General features: G+C 41.5%; 5 protein-coding genes across 8 annotated transcripts; 2 read left to right on the top strand and 3 right to left on the bottom strand.

The window, feature by feature from the left end:
- Positions 1–1,466: 1,466 nt before the first annotated feature.
- On the bottom strand, positions 1,467–16,112 carry LOC105380275 (protein shuttle craft). 2 transcript variants are annotated; one of them, XM_048627067.1, is made up of 17 exons: positions 15,952–16,112; positions 13,886–15,845; positions 13,302–13,478; positions 12,647–12,863; positions 12,011–12,174; positions 11,431–11,635; positions 10,853–10,977; positions 9,121–9,248; positions 8,580–8,733; positions 7,519–7,715; positions 6,706–6,830; positions 6,100–6,297; positions 5,680–5,769; positions 5,082–5,280; positions 4,256–4,408; positions 3,730–3,869; positions 1,467–2,199 (listed from the first exon to the last, which is right to left on the bottom strand). In XM_048627067.1, exons 2-17 carry the CDS (start codon positions 15,681–15,683, stop codon positions 2,076–2,078), a joined length of 4,194 nt encoding a protein of 1,397 aa, XP_048483024.1. In that variant the 5' UTR covers positions 15,684–15,845; positions 15,952–16,112; the 3' UTR covers positions 1,467–2,075. The 2 variants fall into 2 exon arrangements, with proteins under 2 accessions (XP_048483024.1, XP_048483025.1); XM_048627068.1 differs by having other exon boundaries at positions 13,886–15,527; positions 15,952–16,086.
- Positions 16,113–17,319: 1,207 nt separating this feature from the next.
- Positions 17,320–19,363, bottom strand: LOC105380219 (protein CFAP276). 2 transcript variants are annotated; one of them, XM_011549734.3, is made up of 4 exons: positions 19,056–19,357; positions 18,615–18,795; positions 18,252–18,368; positions 17,320–17,499 (listed from the first exon to the last, which is right to left on the bottom strand). In XM_011549734.3, exons 1-4 carry the CDS (start codon positions 19,232–19,234, stop codon positions 17,359–17,361), a joined length of 618 nt encoding a protein of 205 aa, XP_011548036.3. In that variant the 5' UTR covers positions 19,235–19,357; the 3' UTR covers positions 17,320–17,358. The 2 variants fall into 2 exon arrangements, with proteins under 2 accessions (XP_011548036.3, XP_048482776.1); XM_048626819.1 differs by lacking the exon at positions 18,252–18,368 and having other exon boundaries at positions 19,056–19,363.
- Positions 19,364–19,677: 314 nt separating this feature from the next.
- LOC105380221 (serine/arginine-rich splicing factor 2) lies at positions 19,678–22,262 on the top strand. 2 transcript variants are annotated; one of them, XR_005253952.2, is made up of 5 exons: positions 19,678–20,002; positions 20,084–20,206; positions 20,373–20,543; positions 20,750–20,817; positions 21,474–22,262. XR_005253952.2 is itself a non-coding variant. In XM_011549736.3 (4 exons), the coding sequence occupies exons 1-3, from the start codon at positions 19,821–19,823 to the stop codon at positions 20,533–20,535; spliced, it is 468 nt and encodes a 155-aa protein (XP_011548038.1). In that variant the 5' UTR covers positions 19,678–19,820; the 3' UTR covers positions 20,536–20,543; positions 20,750–22,262. The 2 variants fall into 2 exon arrangements, 1 of the variants encoding a protein (XP_011548038.1); XM_011549736.3 differs by having other exon boundaries at positions 20,750–22,262.
- On the bottom strand, positions 22,254–22,904 carry LOC105380220 (INO80 complex subunit C). Its single transcript, XM_048626699.1, has 2 exons — positions 22,655–22,904; positions 22,254–22,573 (listed from the first exon to the last, which is right to left on the bottom strand). The coding sequence occupies exons 1-2, from the start codon at positions 22,797–22,799 to the stop codon at positions 22,374–22,376; spliced, it is 345 nt and encodes a 114-aa protein (XP_048482656.1). The 5' UTR covers positions 22,800–22,904; the 3' UTR covers positions 22,254–22,373.
- Positions 22,905–23,220: 316 nt separating this feature from the next.
- Positions 23,221–25,160, top strand: LOC105380224 (ribosome biogenesis regulatory protein homolog). The gene is made up of 5 exons (XM_011549741.3): positions 23,221–23,445; positions 23,530–23,802; positions 24,175–24,394; positions 24,546–24,808; positions 24,953–25,160. Exons 1-5 carry the CDS (start codon positions 23,297–23,299, stop codon positions 25,098–25,100), a joined length of 1,053 nt encoding a protein of 350 aa, XP_011548043.2. The 5' UTR covers positions 23,221–23,296; the 3' UTR covers positions 25,101–25,160.
- Positions 25,161–25,342: the final 182 nt, after the last annotated feature.

Raw genomic sequence — 25,342 nt, forward strand, 5'->3', positions numbered from 1 at the left:
AAGAAGATGTAGTGACAAGAGTTGAGAAAGGAATGCTTCGGTGGTTTGGACATGTGGAAAGAATGAATGATGAAAGAGTGACAAAGGAAATATATAGAGCAAAAGTGAGTGGAAGAGTCGGGAGGGGTCGCCCTAGACGGACGTATGTCGACCAGATTGGCGACATACTGAAAAAGGGCCAATTTAAGAGTACCCGTAACCGACGAGCATGTATGCGCAGATGTATGAATGTGGAAGAAGCGAAAGAGGTGTGTCAGAATCGTGCCCAGTGGAAATCCGTAATCTCTGCCTACCCCTCTGGGATACGGGCGTGAGCGTGTATGTATGTATGTCACGATAAAACGTCAACGTCAATCAAAAATGAAAGTGACAGTTACTTTATTTTTAAATCTATGGGCTTTGATCATCAAAATGCATCGCACCTGATGCATGACGTCATCAGCACTTTTTTACTATTTTATGATTTTCTCGAAAATGATACATCCAAAAAATACAATTTTTTTTTTTTGTGGCCTTTAGAGCTAAATCTCGAAATGGTTTTCGATTTATAGCAGCTTTAGTTTTTTGAAATGTTGTCCATTCAAAATTCTACAACTTCTTTTCATTTCATTTTTTTCATTTATGAATAGATTAGGCAATATGATGCAATGTTCATGAATGTTTTGACATGAATACATTTTTCTTGTAATTTTCAACTTTTTCCAAGGGTAATAGCTCGAAAACGATAAGGAATTAGAAAAAAACATATGATATAAAAGTTTTAGATAATTTTATGAACTCCATTTCATTAGTCGAAAATATTTCTCTCCAATGCACCGTTTGTTTCCGAGATATAAGCTAAAAACAAAAAAATCGTACCTTTATCCCCCCCCCTCCTCCCTCCCGCTCATCACCTAGGAGTCAGGACTTTTGGTATGTTAACAACCTAAGCCCCCTGAACAAGTTTCTGAAGGAATCTCTTAGTTACCTGCTCACGCACTCTACACCTCATTTTGAGTCATTTATTGACTGGACTATATTGACCATTTAGCAAGCATTGCCAATATAGAGGAATAAAATTCTATTACAACATGTGTATATTGCATAAGCGACCATCTTTAAATATTACATAGCCGATTATTATAGCGATTATCGTGTAAATTTTCTATAATCTTTATACGCAAAAATTGACGCATTTTCTGTTATATATACTACAAGACTCCTGAGTGAATTTAGGACTTGTTTCTATTAATAAATAATAAATAATAATAAATAAATATGTGGGGTAAGTACTACACAAATACATAGATAGATAGATACTAAATATAAATATCAACACCCAAGACCCGAGTACAAATATCTGTGTTTAAACAAATATCTGCCCCAGCCGGGAATCGAACCCGGGACCTTCGGCTCAGTAGTCAGGGTCACTAACCACTGCGCCATTCGGTCGTCGTCGTCGTCGTCGACGACCGAATATCAATATAGTTGTTATCTCGGTTAAATAGTGATTTGAAGTTATTCTGTGCTGGCATCAAAACCATTTTACAAAAAGTGATCACCCATAAAATATACATAGAAAATTAAAATATTATATAAGAGCAATATGATCGTAAAGTGGCAGTCCAGATTATCTCAATTATTTACTATCGTTATTATACGCTTAGAAAGTGGTTCGCCCGCGACCCTATCTTGCGCGTATTTATAAATAAAATTAGGCCATTAGACTTGTAATATATCAAATGAAAACCAGTTTACACTGACATAGACACAATATTACAAGGCATACATAAATGATGATAACTATTACATGTGTGGATTGGTCCACACTCTGTGAATAAGGTGACCCAGGGGCTATTTCTGAGAAATGTTTGTGCTACGTTTTTTGTTTTCACTGTTATAATATTGTATCCATGACAAGATAATTAATCAAGTTTTTAGAAGAACACATTTAGAGTAGGCACTGACCGAGTCGAACTAGGACTAAGCATACCCTTATCGTGTAAACGCCATTTTAACAAGAAAATCATTCAGCCATACACAGTAAAGGTTGACTTATAAAATTGCTAACAGTGGCCGACAGGGCGGCGTTGCCATCACTCGGGCGGGTTGTCGAAGTAGTCTATCTTGGGTTCGGCAGCGGCAGGGGCGGGCTTGGGCTGGCTGCGCGCCGCCCACGCGTTGGTCGAAGTTAGTGTTGCCCAGCCGCTTGAAGACGGCCTGTGGACAAATGTATGGTTCATATTCTTGTATCTTTATCTTTTATTTTTATATTTGTGAACATAGCTGCGTCCAAAAATATATTCTTTACCTATAAACGGACGTCACGGTTCACAAGTGTAGACACGGCTTTACAATTTTAGGTATAGCTGAACACAAAAGAGTAGAGATTAATGTTTTTGGAACTAAACAGATTTAAACCTGGCAATAAAAAAAAACTTGTGATTTGTGGTCTGTTTCTATGGTTTGAATGTCAAACTCGCCCTGTTCCTGTATAAACAAATCGAATTTTGCTTAATTTTGGAGTTTTGTGGATTGTTGAGTTTGTTCACGAGGTGAAAATGAATAAAACCATTCGCAGCGAAGCTAGACAGATGATTTACAGCGTTTACCTACGATGTTTGGCGGAGAATGAGGCTGGAGAAGTATTAGTCAATATATACGATGTTTATGAAAGAGCAGCGTTTTATACTGGTGAGTAGGTACTTAATTTCTAACCATTAACATACATTGCTTATATTTCTTGTAAAAAAGTACTATTTTGATGTAATAGAATGCCTTTCAATGTGTATTTGTTATTCTTATAGAGGTTAGAAAATACTAGTGTCAAACGATACATGACATCAAGGTCTGGATGCTAATGTTGTTAAAACATCAGGTCTAGATACTTTTTTACTAACCCCCGACTCAAAAAGGGTATCGATAAGGTTTACAGCTGTAGGTGTCGTCGGTCTCTCCGTGTTAGAGTACCTATTGTAAAAATATGTGTAAGAATATGTAAGAATCGGTATAAATTCCCCAGACATAATAATTTACAAGTCTCTGCTTTTCTGACCAATTAAATAATTTGTTGCAGGAAAATCGGTAAACACAGTTTTAGAAGAATTGCCGGGGCACATTTGAACTTTTTCATGAGCAAGAAAAAACTGTAATAAAATATCGATGTGTGATAGCTTTTCTCCTATAGTAATTACATAATGGGATAACCAACACGTGTTTCAGTGCAAAAAAACATTATGAAATACACAATGAAATAAAAGTTCAGTTGATTTGATTTAATGAAATTCATTCAAGACTGCCCCCCTCTCCCCTACTAATTTCTTCTCTTAACATAAACCTCCCCAAAAAGTGGCATTTTATAATTAGTAAATATTTGAAACATTTCTCGTTTTGATTTTTTCTGCTAAACTATCGTGATACTTTTGTCCGTTTTCTATACTATAATAGTGTGGCCACTTTCTTAGATTGCCACGCCCTCAATGATTCTCTACTCTTTTATGTTCAGTTATAATCACGTGGCCAAATGGGCGTGGCTAACTTATTTGTCGTCTTTGTCTTTTGTATGGAAATGTGGGACAAAGAGGGCGCTTTGCTACGTCGTTTCCCCAAATGAGGTATAGCCAAATGTGTCTTGCGCAATCTGTCAACTTCATTCATCTTCTGTCTTTTGTTGAAATATTACATAGACATAGTAATACTTAAAAATACTGAAGACATCCGCGAAGAAGAACAATATCAATCATAACTTACTTGCTAGCGGCTCCGCCCGCGACGGCGGCGGCGGCGGTGCCGGCGGTGTTGGCGGGCGCGCGCAGCACGGGCCCCGGCACGCGGCGCTTGCCCGCCTCGCGAGACAGCACCTCCAGCACCGACATCGCCGGCAGCCACGACTGGAAACAAACGGTCAACAGTATAGTAAGCCGAAAAGGAGTGACTTTGCAAATCAATCTAAACAACGTTTTTTCTATGACTGTGAAAAATATCTTATTTTTATCAGCGGATTCAAACCAAAGACCCTTGTAGGTCTTATTTATCTTCACTTTATCAGCGATGGTGACGAGAGTGTGGTTGGATTCTGTCAACAGACTTGCATTTTTATGCTTACACAGTGATGTCGATTCTGAAGGAAGACATGCTAGAGCTGTCAAAACTTATTTTGTTGTGTTAGTTTTTCCCGTAAATATAATTTTTGCTAGCAAAATTTCTTGTTTGACAGCGTTAAAATTTGAATTTCTGCCTTTAGAATAGCCACCGTAACCGTAAGGGTCGTATTTACCTTCTCCCTGTCAGCGGTAGCTACCACGTTGCGGTTGGGCTCGGCGTCGTACGCGACGGACTCGCAGCCGAAGTGCTCGCACAGCTCGTGCACGAACTGCCGCTTCTGCCAGTTCATCGACGGGAACGAGTGCGAGCGGGTCTTCTGCTTCGACTGCGGAGAAGAGGAAATATTTATTTAGGTATTTATAAGTAGAATTCTGCATCAGAAATTGATTGTTGACTGCTAGATATAGACAATTTAGATTAGTGCAATTAGTTTATTAGGAACAAATATGGTGGACAGAAATGGCTAAAACACAAAATGGCCGCCTCCAATCACCTTCTTATGCATATGGCGGATCGTGGTTGTAGTAAAGTGTCTTGCGTCACAGATAAAGAAGCGATGGCGGACATGTAATTAATAAAAGTATCTTGCCTCGCAGGCTTCAAAATGGCGGACCTAAAACACAAAATGGCGGCCCCAAAATCAGCTCACTCATCTTTTTAGCCTTCTGCACGAGGTCGGTGAGCGACACGTCCCCGTATACCATCAAACATACTCTATTACACCTAGTTGTTCTATGGGAATGTAGATTGCAGATGGTGGCTGTAGTCAAGTGTCTTGCCTCGCAGAGGAACATGATCCAAAATGGCGGAACTAACACACAAAATGGCCGCCGCACTCTTCTGTTTGTATGCAAATACAGATGGCGGATGGTAGCTGTAGTAAAGTGTCTCGCCTCGCAGAGCTAAGAAGCGAAATGGCAGACGTATAACTAGTAAAAGTGTCTTGCCTCGCAGAGCAACCCTATCTAAAATGGCGGACCTATACTCAGGTCACTCACCTTCTTAGCCTTCTGCACGAGGTCGGTGAGCGCCTGGTGCACCTGCTGCGCGAAGGCGGGGTCGCGCTGCGCCCACGCGCGCGCGTGCTCGCCGTAGCGCGGCGCCAGCTTGGCCGACACGTCCGGGTTGCGGATCTGCAGCGCCAGCGCCATCTGCCGCGTGCGCTGTTCTACTCGGCAGCCGTCGTCGCATTCTAGGCTGTTGGTGAGGGGAGGGGTGGTTGGTTATGGTGAAAAGATCTTGGGTGATTCTTATAGTGTCAGTGACCAAGAAAAGAGTTAGACTAGGTTTTGTCACCGTGAAGACGGGATTAGCCATTCGGAATAGCGTCAGTCGCTAAGTAAGTGAGCACTGAGCATACTAGGATGTATGCTCAGTGCTCACTCTAGTACTTACATCAGCTATCACTCCCATAGCTAATGTGAGTACTAAAGATCTTGTCATAATGGTGATTGATGAATCCCAGGGTAATGTAAAAAATACGGCGGTAAAATTAGTTTAGGATGTTTACTTACGGTAAGTCTTAGGCCTTCTTATCACACTTTTATTATCACACAATATTTATGAGGAAACCTTTAATAAATAAATGTAATTTACCACTTGAGGCTGGCCCCGGGGCGCGACACCTCGGCCAGGTCCACGGTGCCGCCCTCCTGCATCTTGGCGGCCGCGAGCGCGCTCACCATCCTAGAGGAAAAACAATTATTATTATTATTACGTTGGAAAAAGCGGTTAAATCAGTCATTGGCTAACAGTTTGCTTATGAACGCAGACTTACTCTGAGCACAAAACTACAAACTCGGAAGTGATCTCAAAAATATTTCCCTCCTCACCCAAATAGGAGAGAGGGTAATTTCACGCGTGTAGCGAGTTCTCATTGCTCCGTATAGTAGTTTTGTGGCCCTTACGGTTTAGGGCACAGTTCACTCACTTGTTATGCAGCGCAAGCGCAGTGTTCTCATGACACGTCAACACACGGCGCAGCTATTGTCCCCGACTTAGTTGACGTTGACTCACTTGTTATGCAGCGCAGTGTTCTCATGACAAGTCGACTGCGCGGAGCGGCGTCCGCACGGGCACGTGACGGTGACGGCGCGGCGGCATGGGGTGGGCGCGGGGCAGCGCGCGGGGGGCGCGGGGGGGACGGTAGGGGGGTGGCAAGGGGCCCCGCACGGGTGCCCGCAGGACCGCGGCTCGGCGCAAGGTTGGGTGCATCTAGGGAGATGGAGAGATGAATGAATATGGTTATAAAATCAGATGCAAAAGCCTCTTAAAATAATACCCTCTGAACACTTGGTCCGACTGCTTAGTCCGACTGATCGGACCAAGTGATTTTTTTTTCCTATTGGTTCGGTTTAGGAATCGGACTATCATTACTTACCATTAATGCAAAAGCCTCTTAAAATAATAAGTAATTCTGCCTAAAACAGTGAGTTGAGGCCATTGTCGGTGTGTGTATGGTGGGATATAGATTATTCCCATTACATCTGACGTCTGACCAGCGAGCCGTAAGTCGTGCAATGGCACGTTTGCGTGTTCACCTCTTATCTCTTTTAGTACTGTATTATATTTTTATTATCTGCTTATAAATACGTTATTTATCTACACTACTGCACTGCTTACTTGGTGGTATCGCAAGGTCCCTGGTGGCAGGTCTTGATGCAAGTATGTTTGCCGCAAGGTAGCGGCTTTCCACAGGGCAGACCACAGGAGAACTCGTCTTGGGAACACGGGATCGTCTTGCGCTCCTGTTGGTGGAATATTAGGGTAAGTAATGGCTATGGTAAAAGTTAGTTGGCATTTTTCAAAAAAAATATTTTGTAGTTTTGTTACCTGGCTTATTTTATAGGTAAGTATTTTCTAACATAGGTTAAAAAATAGATAGCAAGATATTTTATAACAATAACGCAATAACTTATGCTATAAAACGGTATGGTATTCGAGGCCAGGTTGATATGGCGACCATAATACACTAAAATTCCGGCCATATTCGTTAAAAAGCTATCACTTCTAGACATCGAAAGCATATTCTTTTCACACTATCAAGATTAATAATACATAAACTGATGTCTTGATCTTTCCAGCATTTACCACATAACTAACCTCATGAGCGCCATAACACTGCTTCGTGGTAAACACGACACACGGCGGACAGTCGCCCGCGTGGCACGAGTGGTGCGCGGGCGTCCCACACGCCACCGGGGGCAGGAGCATATGACCGTTCTTCCAAAAGTACATAAAAATTACTTGCATTGACTACGTAACTAACCTCATGAGCGCCATAACACTGCTTCGTAGTAAACACAACACAGGGCGGACAGTCGCCCGCGTGGCACGAGTGGTGCGGCGGGCGTCCCACACGCCACCGGGGGCACGAGCATATGGCCGGTCTTCCAAAAGTACCTAAAAATTACTTCCATTGGCTACGTAACTAACCTCATGGGCGCCATAACACTGCTTCGTGGTAAACACGACACAGGGCGGACAGTCGCCGGCGTGGCACGAGTGGTGCGGCGGGTGGCCGCAGGGGCGCGCGCGGCGGCACGGCGCAGTACACGCCGGCGGCGGCGTCCCACACGCCACCGGGGGCAGGAGCACCTGCGCGCCGCACTCGCAACGGAGCTCCGTGAAACCTGCGGGAAAAGATGTTTTGGATACTGTCTTTGATGTAGGTATATCGGTGACTAATACTTGAACTGTAATAGGGTTTGTCACAGTAGTGAAAGGATAAGCCAATCAGATTAACAAAGTCACTGACTCCAGAGTATACAGGGTGTTGCAAAAAGGGTATACTAAGCCGAAACCATAATGTGCAGCATATTATATCTAAGGCCGAATCTGAAATCAGAATTGCAAAATTCCAGAAAAAAAATATTCATCCTCCATAGTGAAAAAAGTCACGTGACCAATTAAGTTTCTATGGAAAATGATTTTTAACCTTTTTGCAACGTATGGCCCATGACCGCTTGGCCGGGTAGATAATAATGGTGCGCGAGTACATGGGCTGGTAAACGAGTTCACAAATAGAGTAGACACGGTAGTTGCAGGACTCGGGAGGCGGAAGATATATAGAGTATTCTGGCGCTATTTGGGAGACGCCTATATGCAGCAGTGGACGATTACTGTTGAACATAAGGCTATTATGATCTTATCATTAAAGACATGGGGTGAGTCTCACTCCCCGAGGCGCGGGCAGGGCGCGCAGTGGCCGGTGTGGCAGGTCTGCTCGCAGCGGTGCTGCTGGCAGGAGTGTGTGTGTGTGTGTGTGTGTGTGTGTGTGTGTGTACACTCACCGAGGCGCGGGCAGGGCGCGCAGTGGCCGGTGTGGCAGGTCTGCTCGCAGCGGTGCTGCTGGCAGGAGTGTGTGTGTGTGTGTGTGTGTGTGCGTGTGCACTCACCGAGGCGCGGGCAGGGCGCGCAGTGGCCGGTGTGGCAGGTCTGCTCGCAGCGGTGCTGCTGGCAGGAGTGTGTGTGTGTGTGTGTGTGTGTACACTCACCGAGGCGCGGGCAGGGCGCGCAGTGGCCGGTGTGGCAGGTCTGCTCGCAGCGGTGCTGCTGGCAGGTCAGCGAGCGCCCGCACGGCAGCTGGCAGCGGTGCGACTCCAGCGCGCAGCAGAGCAAGCGGCAACGGTGGCGGCCGCACGATAGTTTCTGTGGGAGAGGCGGAAATGTAATAATTATTGATATAATAAACAAATAATAAATATTGACAGGATCTAACAGTGATTGATGAGTCAGGTTACTGCTTGTAGATATTTTCATCACCCATACCATAGCTTTAAACACGCAATTATAACGCACAGATAATAATTATAACCTAAAAGACAATGCATAAAAGCAAACTTCCGTATGAAATTCAAAGGTTAGGCTAGAATGTTGCGGGGTGCGGGAAGTATTTTCACCGGTTCAAAGCCACATCATTATTCCGAACGAATAAACCAATGGCAGTCATTACAAAAGTAATGTTGATGAATGTACAGTCGCGGTTGCACACCTCTGCAAAAAACACAGTCTACACTGAGCTATAAGGTGTCTCACCTTATTACACTTCTTCTGACAGAACACATTATCAATCATGGCGGGTAGATCTGCGCACGGCACCTCGCGGCTCGAGTGCCCGCAGCGGCACTGCAGCACCGTCGCGTCCGGGCAGCCGGGGCACTCGCCTGGGGGGGGGGCAGATTGTTAGTACAAATTAATGACCAGCGACTTGAGTAACCACAGATCAAAGGCCGATGTCCCGGGACTCATGGTGATTTGTAGCTGAATAGTTATTAGTTATGCAGGCGAGTTGGCTGTATTTAACAAATTTTTGGGATACAAAATTAAGGCAAAAGCAAAATACAGCATGCGAACATGCTTGCGACAACTGCGTCCACGTATTTTATTGTAATGCATATGCGGGATGCGAGAAAGTGGATGAGCGTGATGGAATCGTTACGTTTATGAAAGGCCATGATCGACGGGCAAGTAAAAGCTGCGGTTTTATGGCTCGTCGGTTAAATTTGCCCGTGGATCATTGAATTACCACGGTATTGCACTAACATCCAAAGGCGACAATTTTTACCGACAAGCTCTAAAACGGCGGTGTTACAAGTAGTGGAGGTTAATATAACATATAGCTAAAAAACATAGCAAGTGATTTGCTCGCAACGAATAGCATTCGCTTTATGAACGCGCAAATGCTGCTATAATTATAACGCGACGCGCCCTCGCGATCTTAGCTCGCAAAATTGGGCCGTTGCCACGACGCTACTGCTATAAAAAGCCTATGTAAAATAGCTCGCTATTTTGCGGAGCCGCGAGACGTGGCGCGCGATAACCGCGCAGGCGATATTCACTGCTTTGTAGCGTCTCGCTCTTTCAACGGTGCAACGTCGCGCGACTCGCGTGTGAGAGAGCGAGACGCTGCGAAGCTGCAAGCTTCACTACGCAATAGCGCTCCGCTATCTGCTGAAATTAGCTCCGCAGTCGCGATTTGGCAACGGCCACGGGTGGCCGCTATGTTAATTGTGCCTCGCGCAACGTTACGAATTACGATCGCGTTGTTTGTTTTGTTGCATTTGCGTGCTGTAAATAAATATTTGTAAATATACATAATAATAAATAGTTTAAATAGTAACGTATTAAAATAGGTATAGTGTTTATTTAGGTTTAGTGTAAAATTGAAAATAAATAGTGTTTGTGTAAGTGTAAATAGGTACTTTCTAACGGACACTTTGGTTCTGAGGACAATTTCGTATTTTAAATGTTTTGTGATTGTGTGTGATTGAACTTTGACTGGACAATTTACCTATCTTTACTTTACGTGTGTTTTCGTAAGTGGATGAAACATTGAAAGGATATCACTTTGTGGTTTTAAAGTGTTTTGTGTAAATAGTTATTGCAATTAAAGAACGTTTGACAATAATTCATAAAAATGAAGAGAAACAGTGATGTGCCATTATGGAAACAGTGATGTGCCATTATAGACAGTCCTAAGCCTGTAAAGTATGAAGGAAAGTTCATTGGTTTTTTCATCAATTTTTTTTTTCATAAATTTTTTTTTTTGCTCTTCAATATCGTTATAACCTAGCGGATTAAATAACCTGCTATAAATGTGTAACATAGCGTCTGTAGCGTGTTATCAAAATGTAGCCGTTTTTCCCACCACTAGTTACAAGCCCGTCGATGATGGCCTTTAGAACAACCTTTGTCCATAGGTTGCACGCGTCCCTTAGCTAGAAAGAGGCTATGTAATTCAGTATTTTTATGAGTGTTCAACACTGACCGTCGTGACACTCGACCTTGCAGAAGTGCTTGTCGCCGGCGGGCCCGCACGGCAGCGGCTTGGCGCAGATGTTGCCGCACAGCGGGATCGGGTCCGTGCACGACTTGCGGGCTCCTGGTTCTATTCTGTGGATTACAGTATTAAGGTTCAATTCAGATGCACATAGAAGGGCTTTAGGGCTCCTTAGACGTGCAGGGTAGGAAATCAAGACAAAAGACACCATTGCTTCGCCGTCACTATTCCTCAATAGTGACTTTTTACGGTCCGATTCACCTGCATAAGTAGGTAAATGCCTACGTGCTTTTATGCAACGATAGCCCATCAACGGAATGAAATCATGCTCTATTTTCATACGAGCTGGACAGAATCAAGCACATCATCGAGCAAATCTCGCGAGCAAAACCTAGGATAAAAAAATTTTTTTTTTTTCTTGTTGCATCTGCCATCAGTCGCCAGACTTTTATCAGATTTGTGGAAAGATCATTGACGTTCAGAAAAAAATTAATATAACTGAAAGAAAGAAAGAAATATTGTGTTGGCCTTCAATAATACACTACTGTAGTAATAGTAACACAAACCTCTTATTCCCGCACGGGCACGTCACCACCTGGTCGGGCGCGAGCCTGCACGGCGCGCACGGCGGCGCGTGGCACGCGGCCCGGCACACGTGTGCGCCGCACGCGAGCACGCGCGCGCACGCGGACCCGCACGACCAGTGCACGCGCGTGGCGGTGCTGGATGTGCAGGCGACGGTTTGGGGTTTGGCGGCTGGGCAGTAGCATACTGGGGAGAATGTGAGAATGTTGTTGGATAGATACATTATAATGTATTGTCTCATTAACTGCATGTTTTATGCGAGTTCCTTTAGAATTTAAAACTCACTCACATTTAATTGGAATGCCAAACGATGCGTTGTGTCGCCATCTGTTGCTACTCATTGTGTGCGTTCAAATTTGTAATGTAGAACCACGGTGATTTATCGTTACAACGCACACACAACGCTTGTGTAACATCGTTCTAAGGTGGTGAGGTACACTCGCGGTCAAAAACTATAAATAGTACCTTGATTTATAACTAACTCACGAAAAGAAAGAATAAAAAAAAAATAAGCAGTGACGGCTTCATAGTCTTAAAGATATATAACATTAACATCCCTACCTTGTGTGACAGTCTCCTGGCACTCCTCACACGGCCCCTCGTGGCAGTCCTTGCCACACTCGTGCTTGCCGCAGTTCAGCTTGCGGCGGCAGCTGCCCGCGCACAGCTGGGACAGCTTGCTACTGCAGAGCACTGAGCGGGTTTCCGCGCCACACCCGCATTGTCTGAGGGGTGAGGGGGGGATTTAGGGTTGTAGGTATGTGGTATAATACATGTATAGTTGGAGGTCTGTATGTGTATGATTAAGATGTGAAAAACTAATTTCTCCGCACTATTGCATTGTGTTATACTTCTAGCACTGTCTGCGGGGAAAGGGTTGGTTTCCAGTGAGGATTTTTGGCGGCAGTCGTTACGGTCTAGTGTAAGCTACAAAATATAAGATGACAACAACTCTGTCCCTTGTCAACCATAGAGGGTAGATACTAATGAGAAAATTAAGAGTGTGTGTTGTGTTGTGACCTTTATCTAGCTGTATGGCCTGTATGTTACTGTCATAAGTGGCTATAGCTATACTAAACCGTCCTCACTTGCTAACAATAGCCTGGCACGGCGGGCATGGCCCCTAAAGAGACCCTTATCTAGCTGTCTGTTGCTGTCATAATTTTCTGAAAGGTATAGATACTAAACCGTCCTCACTTGCTAACAGTGGCCTGGCAGGGCGGGCACGGCCCCGGGTGGCACGGCAGCGTGCAGGGGTGCACGCACGCGCGCCCCCTCCGACACGCGCCCCCGCACGTGTGTGCCGCGCCGCCGCGCACGTGCTCGGGGTTGCGGGTCGCGCCGCACATGCAGCGGTACTCGGTGGGCACCGTGCTGCTCGTGTTCTGGCAGGCGGGGCAACGCCATTTGCCTTCTGTGGGGGGAGTAAGGATTTTTTATTTATTGACAAATCAGTAACGTAAATGACCAGAGTTTGAGCTACAATATGCTACATAAATATACATAAATAGGGATTTCAAAGGTCACATTCGCATCTTCGATGGGAGGGAAAACAAACTTAACATAAAAGGCGGTCACATTCGCTACAGCTATAGAATCCGAATAATCTACGATAGTGCAGAAATTTACCACATCAGATAGAAATTCAAATGTTTTATTAGTCTTATGATGAACTTTATTTAATTAGTAGCATACACTTTTGTATATTTTCACAAAGTAAATGAATGAATAAGCAGCTTATTAGATTGACCAGGTGCAAAAGTGTACAGCAACTAAAGAAGCTGTCCATACAAATACATAAAAAAATATGAACTCATTTTTGTTACACAAAAACACAGACACTAGCACTTACCAATAACACTGCTCATAGCCCACTTCCTAATACACCTGAGATGCAGCACGTGATAGCAGTTGCCGCACGACCACACCGAGTCGGTCTGCTTGACTCGCTCGCAGCACACCAGGCATTCCAGCGTGCCCTTGTCCAGCTGCTCCGAGAGCCTCTCCCGCTGCGTTAGATCTGATGCACCTGAAGGGTAACATGTAGGGCTAGCACGGGCCGCATTTAAGACGCGACAAAAGTGTTGCATCGCGTTTACTCACATCGCGCTGCCTCAAGAGCGAGCGCGACGGAGAACTCTTGTCACGTCTTAATAGCGCCCCGTGCTACAGGGCTTGGTGGATGAAATTTTATCACTGTCCTAAGGCAATAATAGTTCAATACAGGGCTGTTAAAAAAGGAGTGCTACAACATTTTGTTCTTGATCCTGTCATAGGGCAATAATGGCTGGATACTGGACTGTTAAAAAAGTATTGCTACAAGATTTTATTCTTGATCTTTGTATGCATTACTATGCATTTCCATGGAAGGTCTTAATGATATTCAAATATCCCCTTGACTTGAATTACAAAATTAGTACCTAAATTTAAACTCACCTGCATGATCATTGTGTGCGTTGCTGTTCTTACTCTTGTTTCTCATTGGACTAGAGGCTCCTTGGACTTTACTGCCTCTCTCCTGTCCTTTGCTGGCCCTTTCCTCCCTGTATGGCATGTAGTTACTAGCATACTGTTCATCATCCATGACATTTCTCTCCGACCGTAGTCGCTGGCTACCCGCCCAGTTACGATTATTACTGAGAGGACCTTCTGACCCCTTGCTATTCCTTGGATCCTGACTCTTTCTATCTGAACTCACTGAGCTGTTATAAAAAGTGCCACCGACAAAAGAATCTTTACTTTTGCCTTTCTGATTATTACATTCAGAATTATTCCTATTATCATATCTTGACCCACTTTCCTGATTTCTATTGTCATATCTGGACCCATCATCTTGATTCCTGTAATCATACCTTGACCCACCTTCCTGATTCCTACTGTCATATCTTGACCCACCTTCCTGGTTTCTATTGTCATATCTTGACCCACCATCTTGGTTTCTACCTTCATACCTTGACCCACCTTCCTGATTTCTGTTGTCATATCTTGACCCACCCTCCTGATTTCTACCTTTATACCTTGACCCACCTTCTTGATTTCTATTGTCATATCTTGACCCACCCTCCTGATTTCTACCTTCATATCTTGACCCATTATCTTGATTTCTGTTGTCATACCTTGACCCACCTTCCTGATTTCTACTGTCATACCTAGATCCACTTTCTTGATTTTTACCATCATATTTTGACCCACCCTCCTGATTTCTATCTTTGTGTCTAGACCCACCTTTCTGATGTCTGTTATCATGTCTTGACCCATCCTCCTGATTTCGGTTTTCGTATCTGGATCCACTTTCCTGATTCCTGTAATCAGACCTAGAACCATTATCTTGGTTCCTGTAGTTATCCTGGTTTCTAGAATTTGAGTCACGGTTTCTATGACCTGTGTCCTGACTCTTAGAGTTGTAGTCTCTGTTTTTGCCATGTTGATGTTTTGAATAATAGTCTCCTTTTCTAGAGTAAGTGGAATCAGTATCTCTAGCATTAGACTCATTGTTTTTATGGTTAGTTTCATCACTAGGACTAGATTCTTTTCTAGAATTATTTTTCTTATTTGCTATGCTTGGTTCTGGAGGGTATTGGCCTGATTCAGCACTATCATAATTGTTTATTAAACTAGAATCATTATCTTGGTTTCTATTATTGGTCTTATGTTTTCCTTGGGATTGCTCACTACCACTTGGCCGGTCCCTCCAATTTTTCTCAGAACTGTTTCTATTTGTTTTGTTATTTACTCCATTTAGATGAGTTGACAGCTCAAAGGTTTTATCATTTTCAATAGGGGGCAGGACTGCAACACTTTTAGGCACAAATTCAGTGGCAGTAGGTGTGAGGGTAGATTTAAATGCAACCTCTCCCTCATATCCGTTAGCGACAGCAGGGTACTGCATCTGCGCCGCGGCCTGGTACATCTCAGCACCGCTAGACGCATTCACATGGAAGTTGTATGATTCAAGTTGTGGGGTGGCTTGCACCATGCTTGCTCCAGCAAAGCTGTTCCCCTCACTCCCAGTATAATTCTGGTATTGAACACTGTTGAAGTCATTGGAAGCTGATTGTGAGGTGCCATTGGTCTGCATCTGGGATAGAAATTGATCAAAACTAACATACTGGTTGCCTGGATTGTTTGCATAGTAATTGGGATTCTGATTGACAAATTGGGCATTAGGGTCACCGTTCCATACATTAGGTTCATGGTATTGGTTATTGTAATTATAACCGCTGTTCCACGACATGATGAACTTGTGCTGCTCCAAAATATTGTGAAATAGATAAGTAATATTGAAGTGCCAACACAAGTTTACAAATAGTTATTGTATCCGGAGAATGAGTGTGTTCCCGGTGGGTGGTGCCCACAGGCCGAAGCCCGAGGCGTTCAAATTGCCCGGCCACAAGACCTGAAAGCAATTTCTCTTCTAAATCAAGACCATTCAATTACAATGTTCCCAAGACATGAAGTCTCCAGTTTAGAAAGCAAATAACACATTTTTTCATATAACATACCTTTTAGGTGAGGATTTGCCGGCCTGGTATTAAATATAATCTGTAAGACAAATTAACCAAAAATACTAAAATAATTTGGAAATTTACAAAATCGGTGCAACTAGCCTCGACTCGATGACATCGACAGATGAATAGATGAATGTGTGGATGAATGACAGTTTGTTTGACAGAAGAAAAAAAACAAAATTGTGTACTTTATCTGTGAACCATGCAACAAAGTCCTTGGAATCACGTTACGTGTTGCGTACGTAGTGCGCAACGCACACTTTTCGAGTCAACGAGAGAGCAGCTGCTGTGGTATGTGACCTCAAGTCATGGCCCATCCAATCCTAAGTACTAAGTACCTACAATACTTATATTAAATAAAATCTGTACGACAAAATAACCAAAAATACTAAAATAATTTGGAAATTTACAAAATCGGTGCAACTAGCCTCGACTCGATGACATCGATGGATGAATAGATGAATGAATGTGTGGATGGATGACAGTTTGTTTGACAGAAGAAAAAAAAAACAAAATTGTGTACTTTATCTGTGAATCATGCAACAAAGTCCTTGGAATCACGTCAATCACGTGTTGCGAACGTACTGCGCAACGCACACTTTTCGAGTCAACGAGAGAGCAGCTGCTGTGGTATGTGACCTCAAGTCATGGCCCATCCAATCCTAAGTACTAAGTACCTACAATACTTGTCCAGAAAATCCAGACCATCTTTAAGGAAGGAAACATACCTCGACACGTATGTTTTCGCCTTTAGAAGTGCAATTTTACTGACCTACTAACCCCAAGCAGGCAGAACCTGTGTTATGGGTATCAGACAGCATATATATCTACACAACTACTTTTTGCAACACCCTGTATATTAGTGGATTGTCCATTTCTCCGGCACTGCTGTTACAGACATGTCGCTGTAACGATGCCGCTAAGGAAGTATTGATTATTTTATTTTATTATTATTATAACGCATGTAATTAAATTAAATTTATAATCTGAAATTATTATTATTATTCTTATTTTTTTTTAAATATTGTATTTAATCCTGAATTTATTTATTAATTTGATTTATGATAAATTGTACTTATGTTAATTCTTGTGCTCGTTGTTAATTGTATTGTTTTTTTTTTGTTTATTGAATTTTATGACATGTACTGAATAACTGAATATGGATCAAGTTATCTGAAATAAATGAATTTAATTTAATTAATAATTATAGTGACACCACATTCGTATGAAGATCATTGTAGAGATCTGACATACTAGCGCCATCTATGGTTTAGTTCTTTCTTTTTTATGAGCTGTCAGAAAACCTCCCATTCACACAACACAACACACACAATCCCAGGGGTGATTGGAAAAAACTTATTATTAGACTGAGTATTTTTAATTTCGTTATTTAAAATTCTTTTAATAGAAGAAGATGCCACCGCCAGCGGGTTGCCGGCTGTATCCAGGATTTGTCTGAGAAGAATGCACCCCAGAGTTCATCAGCTTAACACTGAATGGTGATCGTCGCTCTATGATGCCACCTCTCTTTACAGGATGACCCTGAAATTAAATATATTTTCAGAAGAAAGCAGCGTCATAATTTTTTATAACAAGAAAAAGGTACATAACTATTAGATACGAAATTATAGCTATTCTAAGTGCCGACTACAAGATGTTTTATCGCATAGATATTGAGTCCATCCATACCAAGTAGGTACCAATACCTACTATGAAAATGTTATGGACTAGGTACCTACTTTTGCGTTTTCGTGAACTTTGCATGGAAATTTATGCACAAATTCGGAGTAGGTAGATATGAGGTAGGTATAATTCATGAAGTCTTTTTAATGACCATTATAGTTAGTGAGATGTTAATGCTAATGATGATTTCATAATCATTATACCTATGCAATAATAATACTAACTAGTTACTGGGATGGGTTTCCTCACAGTTTTTTGAAGAAATGAATTAAATGAAACACATCAACAACTATAGAGCTCCCACTATGTTATTGTATTCTTGACGTTTCCTTATGTCTAGTTTACTAGAGTTGGTTTTCCTTTGCAGTCATCAAATATGTATGGGATTTCGAATGTCAAGAAATCAATAATATAATCGACAGAGTATAACTCAACGCAACAGTGTAGTATGAAGGTTTTACTAGCGCCATCAATGAATAGGTAATTTAGTTTTTTTTAATTGGCTTACATTTAGATGATTCACCACCTACTTACAACAACCGCTATGTTTTAAAAATCAGTACGTTAACAAATAGTTATTGACGATATAGAAATACAGTAAGTAAGTATACCAAATATTCTGGAAAATCTGGCATAGATCTGAACTTCATCGCGCCGCCACCGTGTAACTGTTTTTGGTTACCCTTACGGTGGCCCATTTGTTTCGTTTGTGATTGCGAGGATTTCATCTATAAAAAATCTTATAAGTTATAACTACTTACTAAGATTTTCCACGGTTTAAGTCCAACAGTAATTTCTTCCAACACTAACTAATATTGGTCAACACTAATTTGGTCCAAACCGAATATTGGCCAACACTAATTTAGTCCAACATGAAATAAATAATTTATAGATATTCTTATTTGTCCGAAGGACGAACCGTCCATCTAGTAATCATAGAGTTATTAATATCTAGTAATTATCGTTGATCTTACCATAGGCATAAAGTTAGCACCAGCAGTGGCTGGGCGGTCGATGTTCACGTTACGCAGCTGCCGCCTCGTTATGCAGCCATGTGTTTCTGGTTGTAAATATAGATCTACTTTATCAGGAAAAAACTCTGTAGTATGGTTATAAGTCGCTTCCAACATAAAGTCTAAGCTATCTTGTGGCACACTGAAATGATATTTTAAAAGGGTGGATTAATGATAATTCCTCCACTAGAGATACCCGTATTCTAAACATGAAATCGCTGAGCCATTTCAGTGTGAGTTACTAACACTACACTCTTTGCCCCTGGAAAATGGTATAACTCGAAAGGTGTATACGCAAATTTATGGAGCAGGGGAGTCGCCACCTAGTGGCACTCATGCTGCACTATCCCCGGGCCCTACAACATTGTGGGTAGTGTACACTAGGACCCAGTAGTTACTCACCTGAATTGTTTGAAGAAACTCATTTTTCTAATGCTTGCTAAAGTATGGTGAGAAAAAAGTCGTTCCCCGGTAGATGCTGAATGCTTATCGTCTGTTGCCATCACAATATTTTTGGTGAATTCACCTTCGTTGGTCATATCCGGCAGTAAGTCGGTGTTTCTAACTTGCTTTACTGCCATAATGGTTGTGTATACTGTATAGCCAAATATGGTTTGAAAAACTATAATATCATAAATCTTATATTTTATATATGTCAATGAGTTTAGGTGTTTAGAAATGAGTGCTCGGAACAAATTTATAATAATATCTTAGCAACCAGTCTGGCGAAAGACAGTCTGGAAAAAAATAAGTATGGAACGCAGTGTTCTTTTCTCTATGTTAGCAACCATTAGCAACAACTCACAGAGAAAAAACACTATACAACGTATCTTAGCAACGTAAGCTAGTAATGTTCAGATCTCAGAATAATATTTTTTTTATTCAAGTCTATGGATTTCAGTTGTGAAGTCAGAGTAGGCCTACGGAAATCGTCATGGTAGTTTTTAATTATTTGGAACTGGCAATCATTGTATGATTTCCGGATCCGCCATCTAACGACAGACGCCATTTTTCTAATATAGCCATTTTATTTCTGGGAGCTTGACAGCGTGTTGCAAAGAAATATTTGTGACGCCATTTTGTGCTTTGTGCTATTCATTTCTATCAAGCCGCTAGAAGTGGCATTATTCATATTTTCTGTGTGATTTTCTATTTAAATTAACCAAAATGAGTTACGGTAGACCGCCGCCCCGTATTGACGGGATGGTGTCGTTGAAAGTGGACAACCTGACCTATCGTACTACTCCGGAAGATTTACGACGAGTCTTTGAAAGATGTGGTGAAGTTGGAGATATTTACATTCCCAGGGACCGATACACTAGAGAAAGCCGTGGTTTTGCTTTTGTCCGGTAAGTAATTAAGACCATGCTACGTTCTGATGTGATGGCTACCTGCCGGCTTCAGGTTATTAACCTACGTTGTTTGGGCAGATTCTACGATCGCCGTGACGCCGAGGAGGCCTTGGACTCGCTGGACGGTCGGATGCTGGACGGCAGAGAGCTGCGAGTGCAGATGGCGCGCTACGGACGTCCCTCTTCACCATACAGAAGCCGGTAAGTTAAATGCTACCCTATATTTTTTATTCGTAAATACCAGTTTCACACGAAACACGTAAGAAATGCTAAAGAAAATACCATGCTATCCATTGTTAATTATTGAGTAACATTTTTTGAAAGTTAATGATTTGAAATTTTCTGAATATTTACTGTTGTGTTGCAGCAAGTCCCGTCATGGATCCAGGTCCCGCTCACGCTCCCGCTCGCGCCGTCGCTCCTACTCCAAGTCGAGGTCTCGTTCCCGCTCCCGGTCCCGCTCGGACTCGAAGAGCTCCCGCGGACGTTCTCGCTCCCGCAGCCGCTCCAGGTCCCGCTCTCGCCATTGATGTGCCGAGTGAGTTCATGCTTCATTTATTATAACCTAGAACTCAGTTGAAAAATAAAATAATGCTGTTTCACAGAATTATTGAAACAAAGGATGTCAGAAATATTGTTATAATTATTACAAAAGAACTTAAAATTGTTGGTGTTTAAAGTCATAGAAAAGACTATTATTACTTCAGCACTATTTTATTTTAACCTTCTGATTTTTTGTTACAGGGTAGAGATGGTACCGGTGGTGTCCTGATGAGCTGAGCTGACCTAAGAGCTGCCAGCCTTCAGGCCAGGTACTATGCTACTTCACCTTACTATCTAAGACCCTACACAGACCTTGCTATGATCGCCATAGTGGATTTCAATGTAATAGTTTATTTAAGTTTTTTAATCAACTAAGCCTTTTGTGTAACTCAATCAACAAAATTTGATTTCTTTAGCTGTAACATGTTAAACCTAGACACCAGGATTGTAAATTTCACATGAATAAAATGTGATGCTAATTTAGTGATGTAAGATAGTAAAGTCACTATATTGGAAATGTTGTATTGAAATTTAATCAATTCTAATTGTAGCAATTTAATTAGAATTACTGTGTGCAAACTTTGCACTAGTTGTGGGTCTGCACATAACTGTACTTTCAGGTTTAGCCACTAAATTGTAGAAGATTAATGTTCCACCAAAATTGGGCATTCATAATTTGGGACTACTACAGGATCTGGTAAAATTATAATCTGACTACATATTTTTTCGGTTTCTGGCAGTGAAGGAAAGACTTAGGACATTAAACAGCATGAGTATATCTAAGATATTCATAAATTAATGGTCTATTTGTTTAGCACCTCTGTCAAAAGAAGTTTATTTTAAGATCCAATCTAATATTCTAGATTAGCACTAGTGTAAGCTACGTCATGATGTGTAATATTAATGTAACTGTTGGTATGCTCAGGGCGAGGCGTGCGCGGGGCGCGGGCGGCGGGGAGGGGGGTGCGGTGTGCTGACAACTGCTGTATGCTGTTGTGGCCGTTCCTAAGTTATGAGTATTTACTATTTTTTGACAGAGACACGTATTTTGTCGCACATGTTGGTGGGACTCTGTGCCTTACTATCATTATTAATTCTAGATACATACATTTTCATATTTTAATTCAACTAAGTACACATGACTCAATATAAACATTCACAGTCATAGACTGATAGCAGAGCAATAGTTTTCAAAGTAATACCAGGATGGCCACAGCTGATGCAGATTGTGGCAGGCAGAAGGACAGTCCTAAACTAATACGAGCTTTGTTTTGGCAGGCCGGTGCTGCTGGCCTGTTTGCTGATGCTGAGCCTGAGCTGTATGCTGTGTTTCCAGGTAGCTGACCAACTGGCTGGGGCACTTGGTAACCTTGTCGACACCCTCCCACGCCCTGACTAATTACATAGTTTGTTTGTGAAATTTTGCCTTGCAGAAAATGTTTTCATGCCCCAATGGGCAAAAATATTTTCTTCAAGTCACTCCGGTGAGACAATCCAGTTAAGATTATGAACTGTGTTTCATAAAGAACAAATATATAACTGGACTGTCTCATTTGTTTTAGATATTTAGTAGTTTCATCATGATTGTTTATTTTGAATGGACCACCCTCAAAGTAAATATAGGACAGCAAGAAAGAAGAAATACAACATTGGACACCTGGCACTGGATATTGTGAAAGTAACTTCTTCATAATAATAAACATAGTTACACATTTTTCTGTTTTTTATTTCTTTACACAAAACATTCTTATAGAAGTCAGAAATATTCCAAGTTAGGTTGGATTTGAAGATAGCTTAGTCATTCCAAGTTCATAGAATCAAGACTTCATCCTACAATGGTGTTGGCTCCTCTCAGCTGCAAATAACCGGCTGTTATGTCCATGGGCAAACTTCTGACAGTAGCAAATTCATCTGCATTGCTGTAATATAGCTTGGAATGCCTGTCTATGTATGGCGCTGGTAATCCAGAGATATCAGAATATTTCTTTGTTGGCTTGAATGTTGGTGGTGCATTGATGGAGTAATCTAGAAAAAGTACGATAAAATGAGAGCTTTGTTTTGTCAGATTAAATATACAGAGAGTAAACGAATGAGTATACAACTTACATAAAACAGCATCATTAGGCCACGGTAAAGCTCTTTCAGCTGTCGTTATTTGTTTTAAATTCCGCCACATGCGCTTTTTACAACCACTCTTAACCAAGAATTTGTTTTCTGCTTTAAAACACTTTTTTTCTGTTTCTGCCGTCATCTCTTTTCTATAATTATAATCTTGCTTTTACGTAAAATTGTGAAATTCAATTTTATTTCATGAAAGTAAATAAACAATAGCCTATGCCTAAAACCATAGACCTAATTTGACTTTGACAGTAGAATGTACTCTGTGATTAGTTGATGGCGTGCTCAGAATAATAACAGCTTCGCTTCAGCTGAAAAAGAAGACTCCAAGGAAAGTACTTGGACGTTGCACGACAAAAGTTTTTCATAATGACCCCATGAGTCCATTTCAGCTTGTCCTGAGTCAACTTTTTTTGACAATGTTCCTTTCTTCCGTTGCCGCGTTGTAGTGATTCTGATCCGATTTATTTATTATTCTGAGTACGGTGACGTATCGTTTTCACCCCAGAATAGTTTTTAATCTTATGCTTAGCACGTGGACGTCAACTAAACGTCAAATCTTTTAAGGTTATGCTTTTGCATTGTGTTGGGTTTATCATAATTTTAAATGTGGTGAATATTAGTTAAATAATGGATATCGTTAATGAGATATTAGAAAGAGAGCAGAAGAAGGCGGAGAAGTATAAACCAATCACAGTTGAAAAGCATTTAGAACTAGAATTCGACATAGGAACACTCTTAGCTTCGGACACAAATGATTTGGACACAAAAGCACTGAGGTAAATAGGAATTACGTTTCAAACATTACTACTTATTGAGTCTCTAATTAAGTAAAACCTAATGATACATATTTTGTCCTTTAGATCAAACAAAGATGAATATTTGCAAGCTCTGTCCAGAGATAACACACAGTTGCTACTCAACAAAATCTGGGAACTACCCACGGAGAGACTCGACGAAGCCATTGTGGTGAGGCTGCCCGCGCCGAAGACCGTTCTCCCGCGGTCTAAGCCGGTGCCGAAGCCCAAACCCCTCACCAAATGGCAAGAGTTTGCTAAAGCTAAAGGGATCACAAAGAAAAAGAAGGACAAACTTCACTGGGATGAAGCTTTACAGAAATGGGTGCCTTTGTATGGGTGAGTTTACAAGCTGGTTAATTTATTATTACTTGTCATTAATTAATTACTTCTAAGTATTCATACAAAGCAATTTCACTGTACATTTCTTCTTTTTTTTTCAATTTCAATTCAAAAATATTTTATTCATGTGAAGCTTACGACTAAGGTACATGCTTATGAGCCCCAAGCTAGAATGTAGCTTATGTGGGCAAACGCTCATATCAAGTTTGAATGTTATTGTAATCCTTAGGTAATTTTAACAGTTAAATTATGTTCTATCTACACATGGTCTCCAAAATATTGTAAGAGTTTTTAGTTTCCAAATAAAATAAATCATTTTTCTCTAATAATTTTATGCTGAGTGTATTTCATAAACTAATTTAATTTCAGTTTCAAGAAGGCAGCTGCAGAAAAAGAAAAGAACTGGGTTATTGAAGTGCCTGGCAATGCTGATCCTATGACAGACATGTTTGAGAAGAAAGCGAGTGAAAAGTCAGAGAAAGTTGCCAAGAATGAGCTGCAGAGGCTCAAGAACATTGCCAGATCTAGGAAAGTGAAGATACCAAGAGTGGGGCTGCCAGTCACCTCTGACAAGGCTTCTGCATCACAGGTATTTTATTTACATATATTTTAATTAACAGTCACACTAAGATAAAAGTTGCAGGTTCATACATTCCTTTATACATATTATGTAAGTACTATATGGTACTTTAATTGATCAAGTCATTAGTATTTCTAACAAACACCTTAAAAATTCACAGCTAAATACTGCAGCAATAGTGGCCAAGGCATCCACAGCTTCACTTGGAAAGTTCCAAGACAAATTACCAAAAGAGAAGGAAGCCAGAGGGAAGGGTATTCATGAACTGATACCGGGGAAAGAACGCAAGAGGAAGGCGCCCATACCCAACTCTACAGTGGAGAAAGAAAATAACTTGAACCTACTTGACAGAATCCTGAACAAGAGACCCAAAATTGACTTGGACAAGGCAGTCAACCAGCACATTCACCATGAGCAAGTCGAGTAAGTAGCATTCTTGTTTTTTTGCAGAATAGGAACTCATTTCTCTCTTATACTTGCATAATGATAAAACCTAAATGAAATGCAAAATTAAGTTCAATGCTAATTAACATAAAGAGAATACTAAATAGCTATCTCTTCTTCCAGGAGGTCAAATGAAAAGAAGAACTTCAAACCTTCCAAAGGCAAAGGCAAGGGGAAGGGCAATGCCAGCAACTTCTCTGCCAAGAAGCCAAAGGCCGGCAAGGGTCAGCGGAATCCCGGCAAGACCAGTCAGGGACGGAAGAGGAGATAAGAGTAATATACTCTATTTTTTTCTTTATTTACCCCCCACAATACAGTCTGTTATCCTACATCTATCTTGTTTCATTTACTGGCAGTTTCGAAGAGCAGGCACTTACATTGGAAAGTTGGTTAAGATTACGTATTTACGTCACAAGTAGTCTTGCCTTTATTACTGTCTTCAGGTAACAGATTAATCACATCTTTACTCTTGATATAAAAGTCGTGTTCATCTAGATTACTTCCCATAATGAC

The sequence above is a fragment of the Plutella xylostella genome, chromosome 17 (genome assembly GCF_932276165.1).
Source record: "Plutella xylostella chromosome 17, ilPluXylo3.1, whole genome shotgun sequence".
Lineage (NCBI taxonomy): Eukaryota > Metazoa > Arthropoda > Insecta > Lepidoptera > Plutellidae > Plutella > Plutella xylostella.

What these genes read in the sequence shown, in the direction of transcription:
- LOC105380275 (XM_048627067.1), bottom strand. Translation starts at nt 15,683, where the DNA reads ATGTCGTGGAACAGCGGTTATAATTACAATAACCAATACCATGAACCT. An exon ending in GTCAGAAGAAGTGTAATAAG is followed by an intron (nt 8,734 to 9,120) that starts GTGAGACACCTT and finishes CCTCTCCCACAG; the next exon opens with AAACTATCGTGCGGCCGCCA. An exon ending in CGCGCCCTGCCCGCGCCTCG is followed by an intron (nt 7,716 to 8,579) that starts GTGAGTGTACAC and finishes CTTTTCCCGCAG; the next exon opens with GTTTCACGGAGCTCCGTTGC.
- LOC105380219 (XM_011549734.3), bottom strand. Translation starts at nt 19,234, where the DNA reads ATGGCAGTAAAGCAAGTTAGAAACACCGACTTACTGCCGGATATGACC. An exon ending in GTGCTAACTTTATGCCTATG is followed by an intron (nt 18,369 to 18,614) that starts GTAAGATCAACG and finishes GATTTTTTATAG; the next exon opens with ATGAAATCCTCGCAATCACA. An exon ending in CAGATTTTCCAGAATATTTG is followed by an intron (nt 17,500 to 18,251) that starts GTATACTTACTT and finishes ATTTAATTTCAG; the next exon opens with GGTCATCCTGTAAAGAGAGG.
- LOC105380221 (XM_011549736.3), top strand. Translation starts at nt 19,821, where the DNA reads ATGAGTTACGGTAGACCGCCGCCCCGTATTGACGGGATGGTGTCGTTG. An exon ending in CGTGGTTTTGCTTTTGTCCG is followed by an intron (nt 20,003 to 20,083) that starts GTAAGTAATTAA and finishes TTGTTTGGGCAG; the next exon opens with ATTCTACGATCGCCGTGACG. An exon ending in TCTTCACCATACAGAAGCCG is followed by an intron (nt 20,207 to 20,372) that starts GTAAGTTAAATG and finishes GTTGTGTTGCAG; the next exon opens with CAAGTCCCGTCATGGATCCA.
- LOC105380220 (XM_048626699.1), bottom strand. Translation starts at nt 22,799, where the DNA reads ATGACGGCAGAAACAGAAAAAAAGTGTTTTAAAGCAGAAAACAAATTC. An exon ending in GCCTAATGATGCTGTTTTAT is followed by an intron (nt 22,574 to 22,654) that starts GTAAGTTGTATA and finishes TACTTTTTCTAG; the next exon opens with ATTACTCCATCAATGCACCA.
- LOC105380224 (XM_011549741.3), top strand. Translation starts at nt 23,297, where the DNA reads ATGGATATCGTTAATGAGATATTAGAAAGAGAGCAGAAGAAGGCGGAG. An exon ending in AAATGGGTGCCTTTGTATGG is followed by an intron (nt 23,803 to 24,174) that starts GTGAGTTTACAA and finishes ATTTAATTTCAG; the next exon opens with TTTCAAGAAGGCAGCTGCAG. An exon ending in ATTCACCATGAGCAAGTCGA is followed by an intron (nt 24,809 to 24,952) that starts GTAAGTAGCATT and finishes CTCTTCTTCCAG; the next exon opens with GAGGTCAAATGAAAAGAAGA.